The sequence below is a fragment of the Rana temporaria genome, chromosome 10 (assembly GCF_905171775.1).
Source record: "Rana temporaria chromosome 10, aRanTem1.1, whole genome shotgun sequence".
In the NCBI taxonomy this organism is placed as follows: domain Eukaryota; kingdom Metazoa; phylum Chordata; class Amphibia; order Anura; family Ranidae; genus Rana; species Rana temporaria.
This window is the reverse complement of record NC_053498.1, coordinates 21,900,799-21,918,428: the sequence shown is the minus strand read 5'-3', so window position 1 is coordinate 21,918,428 and position 17,630 is coordinate 21,900,799. Positions and strand designations below refer to the sequence as shown.

The 17,630-nt window shown below is 43.5% G+C and overlaps 1 protein-coding gene across 1 annotated transcript; it reads right to left on the bottom strand.

Annotated features, from left to right (window-relative positions):
- Positions 1-1,759: 1,759 nt before the first annotated feature.
- LOC120916414 (phospholipase A2 inhibitor and Ly6/PLAUR domain-containing protein-like) lies at positions 1,760-17,428 on the bottom strand. The gene is made up of 5 exons (XM_040327374.1): positions 17,313-17,428; positions 11,382-11,501; positions 6,270-6,425; positions 3,325-3,471; positions 1,760-2,061 (listed from the first exon to the last, which is right to left on the bottom strand). Exons 1-5 carry the CDS (start codon positions 17,362-17,364, stop codon positions 1,922-1,924), a joined length of 615 nt encoding a protein of 204 aa, XP_040183308.1. The 5' UTR covers positions 17,365-17,428; the 3' UTR covers positions 1,760-1,921.
- Positions 17,429-17,630: the final 202 nt, after the last annotated feature.

The following is a 17,630-nucleotide window of genomic DNA, read 5'->3' as shown; positions in this document are numbered from 1 at the left end:
TTCTAGTCTATTTTATTCTTTTTGGAAATTGAAAAACTATTCGAATTCGAAAACTTTTCAAATCGATTTGAAAACAAATAAATGAAACAAATCCTGAAAAAGAATTTAACACATTTAACTAAACACATTTATGTAAATAATGTATCAAAACAAAACTAAACTAAACAATTGTTTTCATTCTGCACATGTCTACTAAATACCTGCATAGTCCTGCATCGATCTAGCTCTGTGGCTGTCTACAACACAGTGGGCTAGATTCAGGTAGGGCGGCGCATTGTTACGGCGGCGTAGCGTATCGTATTTACGCTACACCGCCGTAAATCAGAGAGGCAAGTGCTGTATTCACAAAGCACTTGCCTCCTAAGTTACAGCGGCGTATCGTAAATGGGGCCGGCGTAAGCGCTCCTAATTCAAATGAGTATGAGGGGGGCGTGTTTTATGTAAATGGGTGGTGACCCGACGTGATTGACGTTTTTTCCGAACGGCGCATGCGTCGTCCGTGTACATATCCCAGTGTGCATTGCTCCAAAGTACGCCGCAAGGACGTATTGGTTTCGACGCAAACGTAAATTACATCCAGCCCTATTCGCGAACGACTTACGCAAACGTCGTAAAAAATTCGAAATTCGATGCGGGAACGACGTCCATATTTAACATTGCGTACGCCTTATAGAAGCAGGAGCAATGTTACGCCGGTAAAGCCTTACGTAAACGGCGTAAAAAAATTCCGCCGGGCGCACGTACATTTGTGAATCGGCGTATCTAGGCAATTTGCCTATTCTACGCTGAAGCCGGAAGCGCCACCTAGCGGCCAGCGTAACTATGCACCCTAAGATACGACGGTGTAAAAGACTTACGCCAGTCGGATCTTAGCCTAATTCCGGCGTATCTTGCTTTCTGAATACAGAAACAAGATACGCCGGCGCAGCTTTGAATTTACGTGGCGTATCTATAGATACGCCGGCGTAAATCAATGCTGAATCTAGCCCAGTGATAACTCTCTTTTCCCTCTCAGGCCCCGTACACACGACCGAACATGTCTGCTGAAACTGGTCCGCAGACCAGTTTCAGCAGACATGTTCGGTCGTGTGTACGGCCGACCGGACAGGTTTCCAGCGGACATTTGTCCAGCCGACCGTTTTCCGGCGGACACATGTTTCTTAGCATGCTAAGAAACATGTCCGCTGGAAGCCTGTCCGTCGGACATGTTCGGTCGTCTGTACAGACTCACCGTACATGTCCGATCGGCCGCCAACCCTCGCATGCGTCGAAGTGATTCGACGCATGCGTGGAAGCATTGAACTTCCAGGGCCGCGCACGTCGCCGCGTCATCGTTGCGGCGACGGCGCGGCCACGTCACCGCGTATCGTGTATGCGCGGATTTCTGTCTGATGGTGTGTACAACCATCAGACAGAAATCTCCGGGCGGACATGTCTGCTGAAAACGGTCCGACGGACCGTTTTCAGCGGACAGTCCGCCCGTCTGTACGAGGCCTCACAGGCTTAGAGACAGCAGTGGGCACAATTGGCTGTTGCTGCTGTCAAAAAAAATGTTGTACTGGGGGAGTAGGGGCGGGGCCGAGCTGTGTGTGTCAATAGCTGCACACAGCCCATCTTGGGGGGGAGCCTGAAGGTGCGTCGCCATAGGAAGTTGCTTCCTATGTGGCCGCACCTGAGGGCTCACTTCCAAGCCGGGCAGACCGCAAATAGATGATGCTGAGAGAGCCGGCGGGGGACACCAGAAAAGGAGGTTCAGGTCCAATGGTATTGCACAGAGCAGATAAGTTTAATGTATTTGTTATTTTAAAAATGACAATCACCGTAGCTAGAGATAACAATTTAACAATTCTTGTGGCAACAATAAGAAGTACTCTGTGTACTATTTGTAATATGAATAGGATGTCAGATACTGGAGATTTCATCAGTGAGTGATTGGAAAGCCTGCTTTGCAAGATACGTGGTGTATATCAGTTAATGCGATCCCTGGGATAATTTTGTGTCCCAATGAACAGCCACGTGAAGTGGTGCATCCCATCTTGGCATATTTCATCGAAGAATGACCTGCAGTTAAAGAAAGTAAGATTAGGCAGGCAATTAGTTTTCACCATTGTTTTAGATTGTCCAATTTTTTTTAACCGCTTAAGGACCGGCTCACGCATATATACTTCGACACAATGCCTCCAGATCGGCGTATATGTACGTCCCTTTAAGATATCAGATCGTTCTCATCAGTTTGACCGATCGTGTGTACGCGGCATAAGTGTCAGGAAAACTGGTCAAAAGTGACTCATGCTGATAGCCGAGGAACGAAGCAGCAGACAGAAATGGCACTTAGTGCTCTTAACTGAGACAAGTAGACACGATAGAGGGATATGATTTGTTAATATTTTAATGTCTGAGGTTTGCAACCACTTTATTTGTTGAGTCGTAAAAAAAACAAAAACAAGACCGTTTGGCAGCCTGGCTGATGTTTGTAAAATGTGTAGAATTGGACAATCTAATAGCTGGATTCAGAGACGTTTACGCCGGCGTATCAGTAGATACACCGTCGTAAATTTAAGCGTATTCTGGAAACCAGATACGCTTAAATTAGGCTAAAATACGAGCAGCGTAAGTCTCCTACGCCGTCGTATCTTAGGGTGCATATTTACGCTGGCCGCTAGGTGGCGCTTCCGTTGTTTGCAGCGTCGAATATGCAAATGAGCAAGATACCCCGATTCACGAACGTACGTGCGCCCGCCGCAATTAGTTACGCCGTTTACGTAAGAGATGCGCTGGCGTAAAGATAAAGCTGCTCCCTAGGTGGCGTAGCCCATGCAAGGTATGGACGTCAGAACAAGCCTATCTTTTTACGTCGTTTGCGTAAGTCGTACGCGAATAGGGCTGTGCGTAAGTTCCGTTCACGTCGTAGGCAGTGTTCGACGTATCTTAGGCATTCTATCCAACGCATGCGCACTGGGATATGTCCACGAACGGCGCATGCGCCGTTCGTTAAAAACGTCAATCACGTCGGGTCACTAGTCATTAACATAAAACACGCCCCCCTTTTCATCATTTGAATTAGGCACGCTTACACCGGCCCATTTACGCTACGCCGCCGTAACTTAGGAGGCAAGTGCTTTGTGAATACAGCACTTGCCTCTCTGACTTACGGCGGCGTAGCGTATATGCGATACGCTACGCCGTCTCAATATTAAGCCAGTCTATCTGAATCTGGCTATAAATATCAACAGATCCTTAACCCAGAAGGTTGACTAGCTCATTTTGTTTCTGATTAGGGTTACATATAATATATTGCCTTTATGTCACATTTTATTCTCTTACCTTTTCTCAGAACAGTCGCAGCAATATCGAAGCATTCCTTTTCATGGCCCCTGCATTCTATGTAACCCTTATGTTTACACTCATAGGACTCATACTTCAAGCAGACGGGGCAAAGGAGATGATTCCGAGTGTTATTATAAGGGGGTACTGAAACACAAAACACAGAAAATTGTGTAAGAAAAAATGAGGTATACAATTTAAATTCATGGCATTGCCTATTCAATATAAGAGGAAGTCAGCAAGATATATAAACATTTTAACCACTTAAGGACCGCCTAACGCCGATATACGTTGACAGAATGGCACGGCTGGGCACAGGCATGTATATGTACGTCACCTTTAAGAGCCCAGCCGTGGGTCGCGCATGCGCGCCGCCGACGCGCGCACGCGACCCGGTCCGAAGCTCCGTGACCGCGGGACCTGCGGACCCGATCGCCGCCGGTGTCCCGCGATCGGTCACAGGAGCTGAAGAACGAGGAGAGGCGAGGTTAAACACACCTTCCCCGCTCTTCACAGTGGCAGTGTCACTGATCGTCTGTTCCCTGATATAGGGAAAGATGATCAATGACGTCACACGTCCAGCCCCGCCCCCCTACAGTTAGACACACATATGAGGTCACACTTAAACCCTACAGCGCCCCCTAGTCTTTAACCCCTTCACTGCCATTGCCATTTTCACAGTAATCAGTGCATTTTTATAGCACTTTTCGCTGTGAAAATGACAATGGTCCCAAAAATGTGTCAAAAGTGTCCGATGTGTCCGCCATAATGTCGCAGTCACAAAAAAACGCTAATCGCCGCCATTAGTAGTAAAAAAATAAATATATGAATAAAAATGCCATAAAACTTTCCAGTATTTTGTAAATGCTATACATTTTGTGCAAACCAATCGTTAAACGCTTATTGCGATTTTTTTTAACCAAAAATAGGTAGAAGAATACGTATCGGCCTAAACTGAGGGAAAAAAAAGGTTTTTTATATCTTGTTGGGGGATTTTTATTATAGCAAAAAGTAAAAAATATTGAATTTTTTTTCAAAATTCTCGCTCTATTTTTGTTTATAGCGCAAAAAATAAAAACCACAGAGGTGATAAAATACCACCAAAAGAAAGCTCTATTTGTGGGGAAAAAAGGACGCCAATTTTGTTTGGGAGCCACGTCGCACGACCGCGCAATTGTCAGTTAAAGCGATGCAGTGCCGAATCGCAAAAAGGGGCAAGGTCCTTAACCTGCATATTGGTCCGGGTCTTAAGTGGTAAACCACCACAATACCGGGCACTTTCTGCCCAGGCCATTTTTCAGCTTTCATGGCTGTCACACTTTGAATGACAATTGTTATATTGTTTTTCTTAGTTTCTGTCAGTAAAGTTTGTAAATAAGTATTTTTTCTCCTTCACTGATGTGCGCTGATGAGGCTGCACTTATGGACACTGATAAGCTGCACTGATGGGCACTGATTAGGTTGCACTAATATGCTGAACGTATGGGCATTGGTGGGTGGCAATATGTGGCACTGATAAGCACTGATAAGTGGCACTGATGAGTGGCACTGGTGGGCACTGATAGGTGGCACTGGTGGGCACTGATGGGGGGGGGCACTGATTGGCAGCACTGGTGGGCACTGATGGGCGTCACAGATGGGGAGCACTGATGGGCATTGATGGGTGGCATTGGTTGGCAGCACTGATGGACGGCACTGATGGGAACTGAAAGCCAGTACTGATTGCTGGCACTGGTAGGCACTGATTGCTGGCACTGGTAGGCACTGATTTATGGCACTGGCGCAGGCACAAAGCTTAGGATTACCACCTTAGGTTCCACAGTGAGTATAACAAGCATGCGTATTCAGACTGATTTTACTGTTGTGGGTTTATTAACTTTAATGTCACTAGCAGTGGCGGTGTGTCCATAGAGGGCGCAGGAGCGCCGCCCCCTCTCGCTCCTGCACCGCCACTGAATACAATACATAGATTCATGCATTGCATAAATCTATGTATTGTTGCTGCCACCCACTATTCAGATGGCCGGCCCCCTGGTGAGTGCCGGCCATCTGAATAACGGCAGCTGGTTGGCTTTGGAAGTGCCTATCAGAGCCAGTGGCCCTGATAGGCTTTCCGATTACAGCCCTCAGGCTGTAATCGGCTTCCAAATAGTTATCCAGGGGACGCACGGGGGGTGCGTTCCCTGGTTAACACTGACAGGCGTCTCAGCCAATCAGGTTCACCGGTTCGGGTTACCCGTAGCCTGATTAACTGAAGCGTCATCCAAGGCGGGAGAAGACATCGAGGGACGGTGGAAGCAGGATGGCTGACCCAAGAAAGGTAATTGATGGCACATTGGCGACAATTGATGGCACAGTGGCTGCGTTTGATGGCACAGTGGCTGCGTTTGGCATGGCACAGTGGTGACAATTGATGGGCACAGTGGTAACAATTGATGGGCACAGTGGCTGCGTTTGGCATGGCACAGTGGTGACAATTAATGGGCACAGTGGCTACAATTGATGGCACAGTGGTTGTGTTTGGTGGCAGAGTGGCTGTGTTTGATGGCACAGTGGCTGTGTTTGATGGCACAGTGGCTGTGTTTGATGGCACAGTGGCTGCGTTTGGCATGGCACAGTGGTGACAATTGATGGCACAGTGGCGACAATTGATGGCACAGTGGCGACAATTGATGGCACAGTGGTGACAATTGATGGCACAGTGGCTGCGTTTGATGGGCACAGTGGCTGCGTTTAATGGGAAAAGTGGCTGCAACTGATGGGTACAGTAGCTGCGTTTGATGGGCACAGTGAGGCTGCAATTGTTTTTTTGTTTTTTTTTGTTTTGCGCCCCCCCAAAAATTTTGAGCACCAGCCGCCACTGGTCACTAGTGTAAATTCTCTTCTTGTCAATTTTTATTTGCACTTATACCAACATCTAGGAAGTCATAAGAGAATAGACTTACTCTTTGTCTTGCACCTATTACAGTTATCCTGGTAGCAGCACTCAGTAAGAACACGTATTTGTTCATTGCCTGCTCCGCTGTTCATTATAAAGTCCTTGTTACACAAATCCTCATCGTCATTACAGCCACTGGAAAAGCTTTGAAATGATTTATCACCTATATGAAAAAAAAAAATAATAATAATAATAATAATAAAGGCAACTAAAGTGTATGTAAACCCAACAATGACATTCTCTTATTTGCTGGCTTTTGGTTTGATTAAGTAGTTGTAAACTTCTGAAATGAAAAATGAACAGAGCATATCCTTCTATAGTGTGTTCTTTCCTTGATCCAAAACACCTAGTGTGAGTTCTGTCTCCTTTCCCATCCCTCTGCTATCTGCATAAATCACTTCTGACAGTATGTGTCAACAACAATCAATCCTGGGAGGTGGCTTTCTCCTTCCCTCCAGCACAGTCTCAGCTGTGCATGTTTCCCTTTGAGATGTGTAAAGGGGGGTGGGGTGTAATTTCCTTCCACTCAGGTCTGTAATTTCATTCCACTCAGGTCTCAGATTACACTCAGCTCCCTTCTCTATGATGTGCAGTGTGTGACATCAGATCCCTGCCCCCCTGCCTTCTGAAGCTCAGAAATATCAGCATAAAATGTGTGCTTTAGGGGGCTGTAGAGGTGGGAGGGCTGCAGATATACAGATACAGCTTATGCAGGGGATTTATTTAATATTTGAGTACCACATCTAAGGGCTAGTAGCCATCACATTTAAGGAATAGCAGGCACTACTTTCAAGGGCTAGTAGGCACCACATTTAAGGGCTATTATTAGGCAGTGTGTTTAAGGGCTAGTAGGCACCACATTTAAGAGGTATTGGGCACTGCGTCTAAGGGCTAGTAGACATCACATCTCAGGGCTATCAGGCACTACATCTAAGGTCCAGTAGACCCCACATGTAAGGGCTAATAGGCACCACAATTAAAGGATATTATCCACCATATCTAAGGGCTATTAGGCACCATATCTAAGGGCTATTAATCACCATATCTAAGGATTAGCAGGCACCACCTTTAAGGGTTAGCAGGCACCACCTCTAAGGGATAGTAGGCATCACATCTAAGTTATAGTAGGCACCATATCTAAGAGAGAGTAGGCACCGCATTTAAGGGCTAGCAGGCATCACATCTAAGGGCTAGTAGGCACCGTGTCTCAGGGCTAGCAGGCACCACATCTAAAGGATAGTAGGCACCATATCTAAGGAAGAGTAGGCAATGAATTGAAGGGCTAGTAGGCACTGTGTCTAATGTCTAGTAGACACCACATCTAAGGGCTAGTAGACACCACATCTAAGGGTTAGTAGACACTAGTGTTGCTCACGAATATTCGCATTGCGAATATTCGACTCGAATATAGCATATTCGAGAAATCGCGCTATATTTCGAATTTCGCGGTGAATATTCGCAATTCCGAATATTCGCATTTTTTCAATTTGATTTTTAAAACAGATCACATCCTATCGACGTCTAAAAGCATTGCTGGTATGATTAGAGACCCTGGGCCGAGTAGCTAAGCTGAGGCGATCCTATTATGTTGCCAAATTGAAAAAAAAAAATTGCGATTTTTCGCTATTGCGAATGCGAAAATTATTGCGAATTTTCGATAACTGTGGTAGGAGAACTCTGATTGTCTCTGATGCAAAAGGGGGGGGCTTTGTGTATGTGTATGTTATGAATATTTGTATGTTTGATATTATTATTTTTTGTAAGAAGGAAAAAATTGCGCATACCTTAAAAAAGGGGAGAATACAGCAGCAACTCAAAAATGTTATACAACATAAATTAATACAAGACAGAAAATGGAGTCGCTCTACAAGAATAAAAAATATGTCTAGTGACAAGACATGTGGGCAAATTATAAAATAAGCAAGCGCAAATAACTTGTGAAATACACAGTGAAACAAATATATAAAGAAATATAGTCCCAATAATAGAAAAATAATCATAAAAATGTCTTTGATATGTGAAGTGAAAAAAAGTCCAAAGCATGCAGCATGAACGTGTTCAATCTTCAAGGTGTTTGATTGACAAACGGCTGTGACAGATGGATAGAGTAAAGAATCACCACCAATGCAAAACACTTTTTATTTTCTATTGTAAAATATCAAGAATATTCTGAGCCAATCAGAGTGCTCCTTCCGCATTTGCCGAATATTCGCAATTATTTTGTATTGTAAAATATCAAGAATATTCTGAGCCAATCAGAGTGCTCCTTCTGCATTTGCCGAATATTCGCAATTATTTTGTATTGTAAAATATCAAGAATATTCTGAGCCAATCAGAGTGCTCCTTCCGCATTTGCCGAATATTCGCAATTATTTTGTATTGTAAAATATCACGAATATTCTGAGCCAATCAGAGTGCTCCTACAGCATTTCTCGAAATTGCGCAATAAATATCGCATTCGCATGTTGCGATATTTCGATAAAATATCACGAATATTCTGAGCCAATCAGAGCGCTCCTCCAGCATTTCTCGAAATTGCGCAATAAATATCGCATTCGCATGTTGCGATATTTCGATAAAATATCACGAATATTCTGAGCCAATCAGAGCGCTCCTCCAGCATTTCTCGAAATTGCGCAATAAATATCGCATTCGCATGTTGCGATATTTCGATAAAATATCACGAATATTCTGAGCCAATCAGAGTGCTCCTACCGCAGTTATCAAAAAATCGCAATTATTTTCGCATTCGCAATAGCGAAAAATCGCAATCATTTACTTTCGATAAAATATCACGAATATTCGAATTTAGCGAATATATCTCGAATATTCGAATATATATTCGAGATATATCGCGAAATCGAATATGGCATATTCTGCTCAACACTAGACACCACATCTAAGGGCTAGTAGACACCGCATATAAGAAAATTGGAAAAAGAAACCGCGCTAAGATGTACGATAAATGCGGCCTGAGGCTCCAGTTATTGAGCAGCAACTAATCTGTAAACATAAACAGTGAACAAAAATGGAAAAAATATATATAGCTGCGCTAATTATAGAACCACAAATTAGGAGGGGAGTGACTCAATCACCTCCTCCATAAGTGTGGAGTGAATGGCGCAATATATAAATATTGATCATACCATGAACTAAGCTTAAAATTACTGAACATTTTGAGTGTACAAATGTAAATCAAACCAAACCCAAATCATAAAATCAGTGATGAAAACGAAATAAGTAAACATAAATAAGCCAAAAAGATGCCATCAATGAAGTGACAATATGAGTGCATAACTTTAAACAATAAAGCAAAACCAAAATCACAATGTGAAAAAAGTGAATAAAGTCCATATATCTGTAGTTTAAAAAAAAAAAAACAGTGATGTTCCAAGATGTCAGATGAACTTTCTTCTCGGAGTAAATAAAACCAAAGTGAAATCCACCACCGTAGTGTAGGTAATCTGCTTACCAGAGCCAATGGTCCCTTGACCCTTGTTACAGGACCCAGACCAGCATGTGTAATACGCCCAGCAGGCAGAAAAGATTCGTGATGTTTGGAAATCGGCAGGTTCCACAGCATAGGCACCAATTATTATACCATGTCATGCAAGGAAAACAGATGCCTCGATAGTGTAAAACCAATGACTTTATTAAAATATATATCAGACAGTAAAAAACTCACATATAGCAAGCATATGACCAGCCTTAAACCTGTTGCGCTGGCCGGACGCCAACAGGTAAACCCATCCGTGTAGGGATCGAGCAGATGAGGGTGATGACGTCAGCACGCCGCTCTTTCCGCCCTACGCATTTTGTGATAGGTCACGTCGTCTCGGGCATGCTATAAGGGCTAGCAGACGCTACCAGCCCAGTGGTAAGATCTTGTGCAGCAATGCCATCCCCACACTATTAGGAGAATCCAAAAAACTTTGGGGATCCAGCTCCATCCATCCATTTCTACAAGCAATAAAAGCTTGACTTCTCTACTCTATAAAACATTTTTTAATTTTTTTTTTTTGGATGAAAATTGTAATGGAATGGCCCGTGATACCCAGAGACTTTGAAGGATGTGGGGTACTCCTGTGCTAGCTTCACTAATGACTCTTGGGTTTAGGGTCCTCCTATGTCCAGTAGGTGCTTAGGATGACTGAGAAATGATATCATGAATTACATGAGATGGGACAATAATGATAATTCATGTATTGCAGGATAACTTGAGATATTACAAGTGGTTAATTATGTCCACAACAGGTCAACAGGACAGTGATTCATTCAATGTGGTACATAGACTGTTGAGGTGTTAATTGAGTCTGGCTCCTAAGATATTTCATTGTGCTATGCTAATTAGCTCTGTATTGTGTGAAAGTTCTATTGATGCTAATATGTGTTGTGAGTTAACACACTCCAAAAGTCCTGATGGCAGCTATAGTAATTGATTCATGTAGATTCGGTGCCAGAATGTCTGTCTGGGATGTGGATTGAGGGGGACTCGTTAAGCACCCATTGTGTGATGTTTTGGGTGGAGTGTTTCATTATCCCTGTGATTACTGCAGCATGCTTTCTAACTGTATAAAAATCTGAGAGTTTACCATTAAAGCATTCATTCGTTTGAAACAGAGACAGAGCTGTGTGTCTCGTCCTTCTGGGGAATTATTATTATTATTATTATTTTACAGGATTTATATAGCGCCAACAGTTTGCGCAGCGCTTTACATCTAATGCATTCTAATGGGAATTCTAATGGATCGTGTCTGCTGGATTGTCGGAGTGTTGGATAAGCTGTCTTGGGTTGGTGGAATGGAATATTGTAAACGGTGTTAACCCCTGACCGTTACAATTAAGAAATGTTTTATAACTTTTGAATAAGGTGGTGGAAGTCCAATGTTTTCATTTCTGAACCTGTCCCCTTTGGAGAAAAAAGTTTTCTGGAGTTTCATTTTTATCCAAAACAAATGTTTGGTGGCTTCAGATACTTGAAAATAGCTACGAGGGTTGGCAGGCAGCGTGTAATTGTAGCTGTCTGCCTCTGCACATTCGAACATTCATTATTTTTCTATTCATTATGTTTACAAAATTTGACTCACCAGTTTTGTTTTTGTCACTTAATTTGACTCACCGATTTTGGTTATTGAGACCCTCTTCATGCAGCTGGTTGATACTGATGGGCACTTATGGGAGTGCCCCCTGCAGAAGGCTCCACTGGAGGTATTACACTCCTGACATGTTAGCCCATGGCCTGTAAATATGAACATATGTTATCAGGTATAATCAGTATTTTAAAGTTGTTAATGTGAAAGTGAACCTATAGTTTTGTTGGGCACAAAATTTAAATATATACACTGCCAGGTGTTTATTAAAATATATTTCATACATATATTTTTAGGCTTTAAATTTGAAGAGAGACCCTGTCAATGAACTTGTCGATTTTAAGTGGGAGGAGCTGCCAACTTGGGTCACATGATCAGATCAAGAGTTTTAGCCCCCGGTTCACACAGCTGCGGCTTGTCATGCAATGGCATATTAACAGCAATGGAAAGGTATAAGAAAGCCTTTCTAATTCACTGGGCAGGTTGGAACTGAGATACATTATCTACAACATGCCCGTAGCCCTCTGCAAATCCCTTTGGCAAGTATCGCAATTCTTCACATAGCCTCTAGACTGAAATTACACTTTCTTACACATGGGTACAGTAGAACCTTGGATTACGTGCATAATCAGTTCCAGGAGAATGCTTGTGATCCAAAACACTCGCATATCAAAGCAAGTTTCCCCATAGAAGTCAATGGAAACAAAGATAATTTGTTCTGCATTGACTTCTATTGCATGCAATACTGCATGCGGCCAGAGGTGGGGGGCGCCGGAGAGTCTTGAAAATACTCGGGGACAGCTCGGCTGAACTCGGAAATGCTTGGAAACACTCTGGAACGGAGTATTTCCGAGTGATTTCGAGTAGCTCAGAGTGTCACTGGCACCCCCACACCTCTGGCCAAATATGGTACTGCACACTCCATTGGCTTGAATCGTGCACGTTTTGTGAGACAACACTCGCAAACTAAGTCAGGATTTAAAATAAAGATGCTCGTCTTTCAAAACGCTAGTTAACCGCGTTACTCGTTAACCAAGGTTCCACTGTTCAACAGTTTCAGCCTTTACCTTTCCTTCCCTTTTATTTTTATATTTTTTTTTTTTATTCTTTAGTTTTTGATTTTTGTTTTTATTTTATATCTTATTTTATTATGCTTTATCATACTCTAAAATACTCTAAATGACTAAGTTAGAATGTTTTTTTGACAAGGAATCTAGAATTGTTAAAATGTTAAACTGTAAAATGGTCCAATTTTCATCCATGCTTAACAATTAATATTACATTAAGAGTACAAATTATTATTATCAGATGAACCGCACATACTTTATTTACCATTCTTCCAATATACCGTAAGCGTTATTTGACAAATTCTATATGATAACTTCTTGTTTGTACAAATTAAATATACGGTATATATTTTTTTAAATAATAAAAAAATAAAAAAGGCACCATCCACTGCCCCACTGACACCAACCTCATGAGAGGCAGAGGAGAGGGGTCTGAGAGGCAGAGGAGAGGGGTCTGAGAGGCAGAGGAGGGGGGTCTGTGAGGTAGAGGAGAGGGGTCTGAGAGGGGATCTGAGAGGCAGAGGAGGGGGGTCTGAGAGGCAGAGGAGGGGGTTCTGAGAGGCAGAGGAGAGGGGTCTGAGAGGCAGAGGAGAGGGGCCTGAGAGGCAGAGAAGAGGGGCCTGAGAGGGGGGTCTGAGAGATAGAGGAGGGATGTCTGAGAGGCAGAGGAGGGGGTCTGAGAGGCAGAGGAGAGGGGTCTGAGAGGCAAACGAGAGGGGTCTGAGAGGCAGAGGAGGGGAGTCTGAGAGGCAGAGGAGGGGGGTCTGAGAGGCAGAGGAGGGGGGTCTGAGAGGCAGAGGAGAGGGGTCTAAGAGGCAGAGGAGAGGGGTCTGAGAGGCAGAGGAGGGGGGTCTGAGAGGCAGAGGAGAGGGGTCTGAGAGGCAGAGGAGAGGGGTCTGAGAGGGGGGTCTGAGAGGCGGGTCTGAGAGGCAGAGGAGGGGGGTCTGAGAGGCAGAGGAGGGGGGTCTCGCTACTCTGCTCCTTCCAGTGGCTCCTTGGCAGCCTCGACCTTCCGCATGTTCTTTCTTCCAGGTTCCCAGCCAGCCTGTCCTCCGGCCCGGGCCACACGGCGCACGGTTCCTGGAGCAGAGAGGAGGTGGAGGCAGGGCCGGCCCTACGATGGGACCGGGTGGTACCATGGGTACCAGGCAGCACTTTTAGGGGGGCAGCATATTTTTTGTGCTATAAATATATATATTTTTTTACTTTTTGCTATAATAAATATCCCCAAAATTTAGAAAAATAAACTATTTTCTTCAGTTTAGGCCAATATGTATTCTTCTACATATTTTTGGTACCAAAAAAAAAAAAAACACAATTAGCGTACATTGATTAGTTTGCGCAAAAGACATTGTGGCCGCCGGCAATTCACAGGTCCCTTTATACTCCTGGATACATGTATAGAGCCATGGCAGGTCCTTTTATACGCCTATATGCATGTATAGAGCCATGACAGGCCCTCGTTAAACTCCTTTATACATGTATAGAGCCATGACAGGTCCTCTTTATACTCCTATATACATTTATAGAGCCATGGCAGGTCCTCTTTATATTCCTTTACATGTAAAGAGTCTCAAAAGGTCCTCTATATACATGTATAGAGCCATAACAGGTCCTCTTTATACATCTATAGAGCCATGACAGGCCCTCGTTATACTCCTTTATACATGTATAGAGCCATGTCAAGTACTCTTTATACTCCTATATACATTTATAGAGCCATGACAGGTCCTCTTGATATTCCTTTACATGTAAAGAGTAATGACAGGTCCTCTTTATACTCATTTATACATGTATAGAGCCATGACAGGTCCCCTTTAGTTATCATGATATAAAACAATGAATGTGGGGGCCTTTTGGTTGGCGTGATTTTTTTTTCTGGGGGGGGGGGGGTTGGGCAGCATTTCATTCTTGGTCCCAGGCAGCACAATGTCTTGGGCCGGCACTGGGTGGAGGCATCCAAGTTTTGGGAGCGGGGGGAGGAAGCCCTCATCTCTTCGGGTCAGCTTTTACACCCAACTCCCCTCCTCGCTGGCCACCTTCTCCGAATCCCTGCTGTCTGCTGGCACGCTCCCGCTGAACTCTGCATAAAAAAAGTGCCAAAGCCAGAGAGCGGCGGATTATTGCTTGAAATGTCTGGCCCTGATTGTGCCCCAGGCGAACGCGGGGCCCCCAGGCTGTGCCCAGGGGTGCCCGCTCAGTAAGACGGGGTCTGGGATCAAAAGTAACATTTCAGTCTTTGCAGATGACACCAAGCTATGCAGTGGAATAACGTCTTTACAGGATGTCTCCAATTTACAAACCAACCTCAATGCTCTGTATAATTGGGTGACTATGTGGCAGATGAGGTTTAATGTTGATAAATGTAAAGTTATGCACTTGGGGGCTAAGAAGATGCATGCATCATACATACTAGGAGGAGTACAACTGGGGAAATCCGTAGTGGAGAAGGATCTGGGGCTTCTGGTAGCAATGCCAAGCTGTGGTTTCCAAAGCAAGCAAAGTCCTTTCTTGTATTAAGAGGGGTTTGGACTCCAGAGAGAGAGAGATATCATGTTGCCCCTGTACAAATCATTAGTAATGCCCTGTACACACGATCGGATATCTGATGGAATCTAATCCGATGGATTTTTTCGTTGGATATCCGATGAAACTGACTTTCATCAGTCTTGCCTACACACCATTGGTCAAAAATCCGACCGTGTCCAACGTGGTGACGTAAAACACTACGACGTGCTAAGAGAAATTAAGTTCAATGATTCTGAGCATGCGTGGATTTTTGACCCATGGACTTCCACACAGACGATCTTTTTTTTCTATCGGTTTTTTATCCATAGGAAAATTTTAAAACATGTTCTATTTTTTTTCACTTTTTTTTAATAAAGACAACCATCAAGGTTTTTTGGAGTGCGGCTGTCCATATTTTCTTTTTACATTTGTTGCCTTGTGCATTGCCAGCACCCTTGATCTCCTGAGACCATACTGATCATCCTAACACAAGTCACCTGGAGCGGTAACTTTCTTTCTTTCACAATTTTTTTTCACTGATGGAAAACAAACCGATGGGGCCCACACACGATCGGTTTGTCCGATGAAAATGGTCCATCGGTCTGTTTTCATCAGACAAACCGATCGTGTGTACAGGGCTTTAGACCTCATCTGGAATATGCAGTTCAGTTTTGGGCACCAGTTCTTAAAAAGGATATCAGGGAACTGGAGAAAGCGCAGAGAAGGGCAACCAAACTGATAAGAGGCATGGAGGAGCTCAGCTATGAGGAAAAATGAGAGGAACTGATTTTATTCTCTCTTGAGAAGAGGAGATTAAGGGGGGATATGATCAACACAAATATATAAGGGGTCCATATAGTGAACTTGGTGTTGAGTTATTCACTTTACGGTCATCACAGAGGACACTGGGGCACTCTTAATGTCTAGAGGAAAAGAGATTTCATCTCCAAATATGGAAAGGTTTTTTCACAGTGAGGCCTCGTACACACGACCGAGGAACTCGTCGGAAAAGACACATCGTTTTCCTCAACAAGTTCCTTGTTAGGCTTGTTGAGGAACTCGACAAGCTTGCTTTGCGTACACACGTCAAGACAAAATCTCCTCGTTCTCAAACGAGGTGACGTACAACACATACAATGGCAGGGGAAGTTCGATTCCACTGGCGCAACCCTCGGGGCTGCTTTTGCTAATCTCATGTTACTGCGTGTTAAGTAAAAGTTTGGTAAGAGACGATTTGCACTTTTCAGTCTGTTACAGCGTGAAAAATGTGTTATCTCCAATACAATTGCTACTTTTACTCCCGTCTCACACTTTATTCTGAGCATGCACGGGTTTCTTAGCATACACACGCTCGAGTTTCTCGTCAAAAACCAGCCCGACGAGAAACACGGCGGGGAAATTAAGACTTCCGTCGAGGAAAAAGAGAGCTTGTTCTCTTTTTACCTCATCGAGTTCCTCGACAGTTTCCTTGATGAAAAACATACACACGACCGGTTTTCTCTACAAAAAAGCTCTCCCACCAAGTTTCTTGATGGATTCTGTCGAGTTTCTCGGTCGTGTGTACAAGGTCTAAGAGCTGTGAAAATGTGGAACAGACTCCCTCCAGAGGTGGTTCTGGCCAGCTCAGTAGATTGCTTTAAGAAAGGTCTGGTTCTTTCCTAAATGTACATAATATAACTGAGTACTAAGATTTATAGGTAAAGTTGATCCAGGGAAAATACGATTGCCTCTCAGGGGATCAGAAAGGATTTTTTTCCCCTGCTGTAGCAAATTGGACCATGCTCTGCTGGGGTTTGTCACCTTCCTCTGGATCAACTGTGGGTATAGAATTGGGTATATGGGATTGTATGATATAATTTTTATTTATTTTTTATGGTTAAACTGGAAGGACTTGTGTCGTTTTTCAACCTGACTAACTATGTAACCACTGTCACTGTCCAAGTGGTGGGTGTTAGAAAATGTAGGAAAATATGAAAATTTCCTCCATGGAGATACAGAGGGGTTGATTTACTAAAGACAAATAGACTGTGCACTCTGCAAGTGCAGTTGCTCCAGAGCTTAGTAAATGAGGTAAAGCTTCACTTTGCAAAGAATACCCAATCATGTTCAAGAGAAATAAAAATAAATGCACATTAACGGAAGTCAGCAGAGCATCAGCTCATTTACTAAGCTCTGGAGCAACTTCACCTTGTATTCACCTTTAAAAATTCAACCACGGAGAGTGTTCAAGATTTGACAGATTTGTTCTAATCGATCTTCCCCACTCAATACATAATAATACAAATTGGCTGCAGTTTGGCTTAAAGACATCATAAAATACACAAATGGTCCTTAAACAATACTGACATTTACATTACACTATAATAAAAATATAAAATACCTAACCTGTGGCCAGGAGGGCAATGAAGAGAACAAAGAACAGGACATATCTTATCATGGTGGTACCAAGTCCAGTAGCTTCTGCTCTCTCAGCCCATTCAATCCCCAGGCTGTAGCTTTTATGTGGGAGATGGCACTTGGACAGAAACCTCACCCAGAAGACAATTAAAATTAATTCTCATACGACTTTCCTGGCACAGATTTCGTGGACACTGACATTTTGCATTTAAATGAAAAACTCATAATTAATTTAAATCTAAACAGGATAAGCAGGGGTTTTCTAAATACAGAAGCATATGTATTGTTGTTTGAATCTTTGGAGGT

Coding starts and splice junctions, on each gene's coding strand:
- LOC120916414 (XM_040327374.1), bottom strand. CDS start 17,364: ATGATAAGATATGTCCTGTTCTTTGTTCTCTTCATTGCCCTCCTGGCC. Junction 3,472..6,269: donor TAATAGGTGCAAGACAAAGA/GTAAGTCTATTC, acceptor TTTGTGTTTCAG/TACCCCCTTATAATAACACT. Junction 2,062..3,324: donor TGCGACTGTTCTGAGAAAAG/GTAAGAGAATAA, acceptor CTTTAACTGCAG/GTCATTCTTCGATGAAATAT.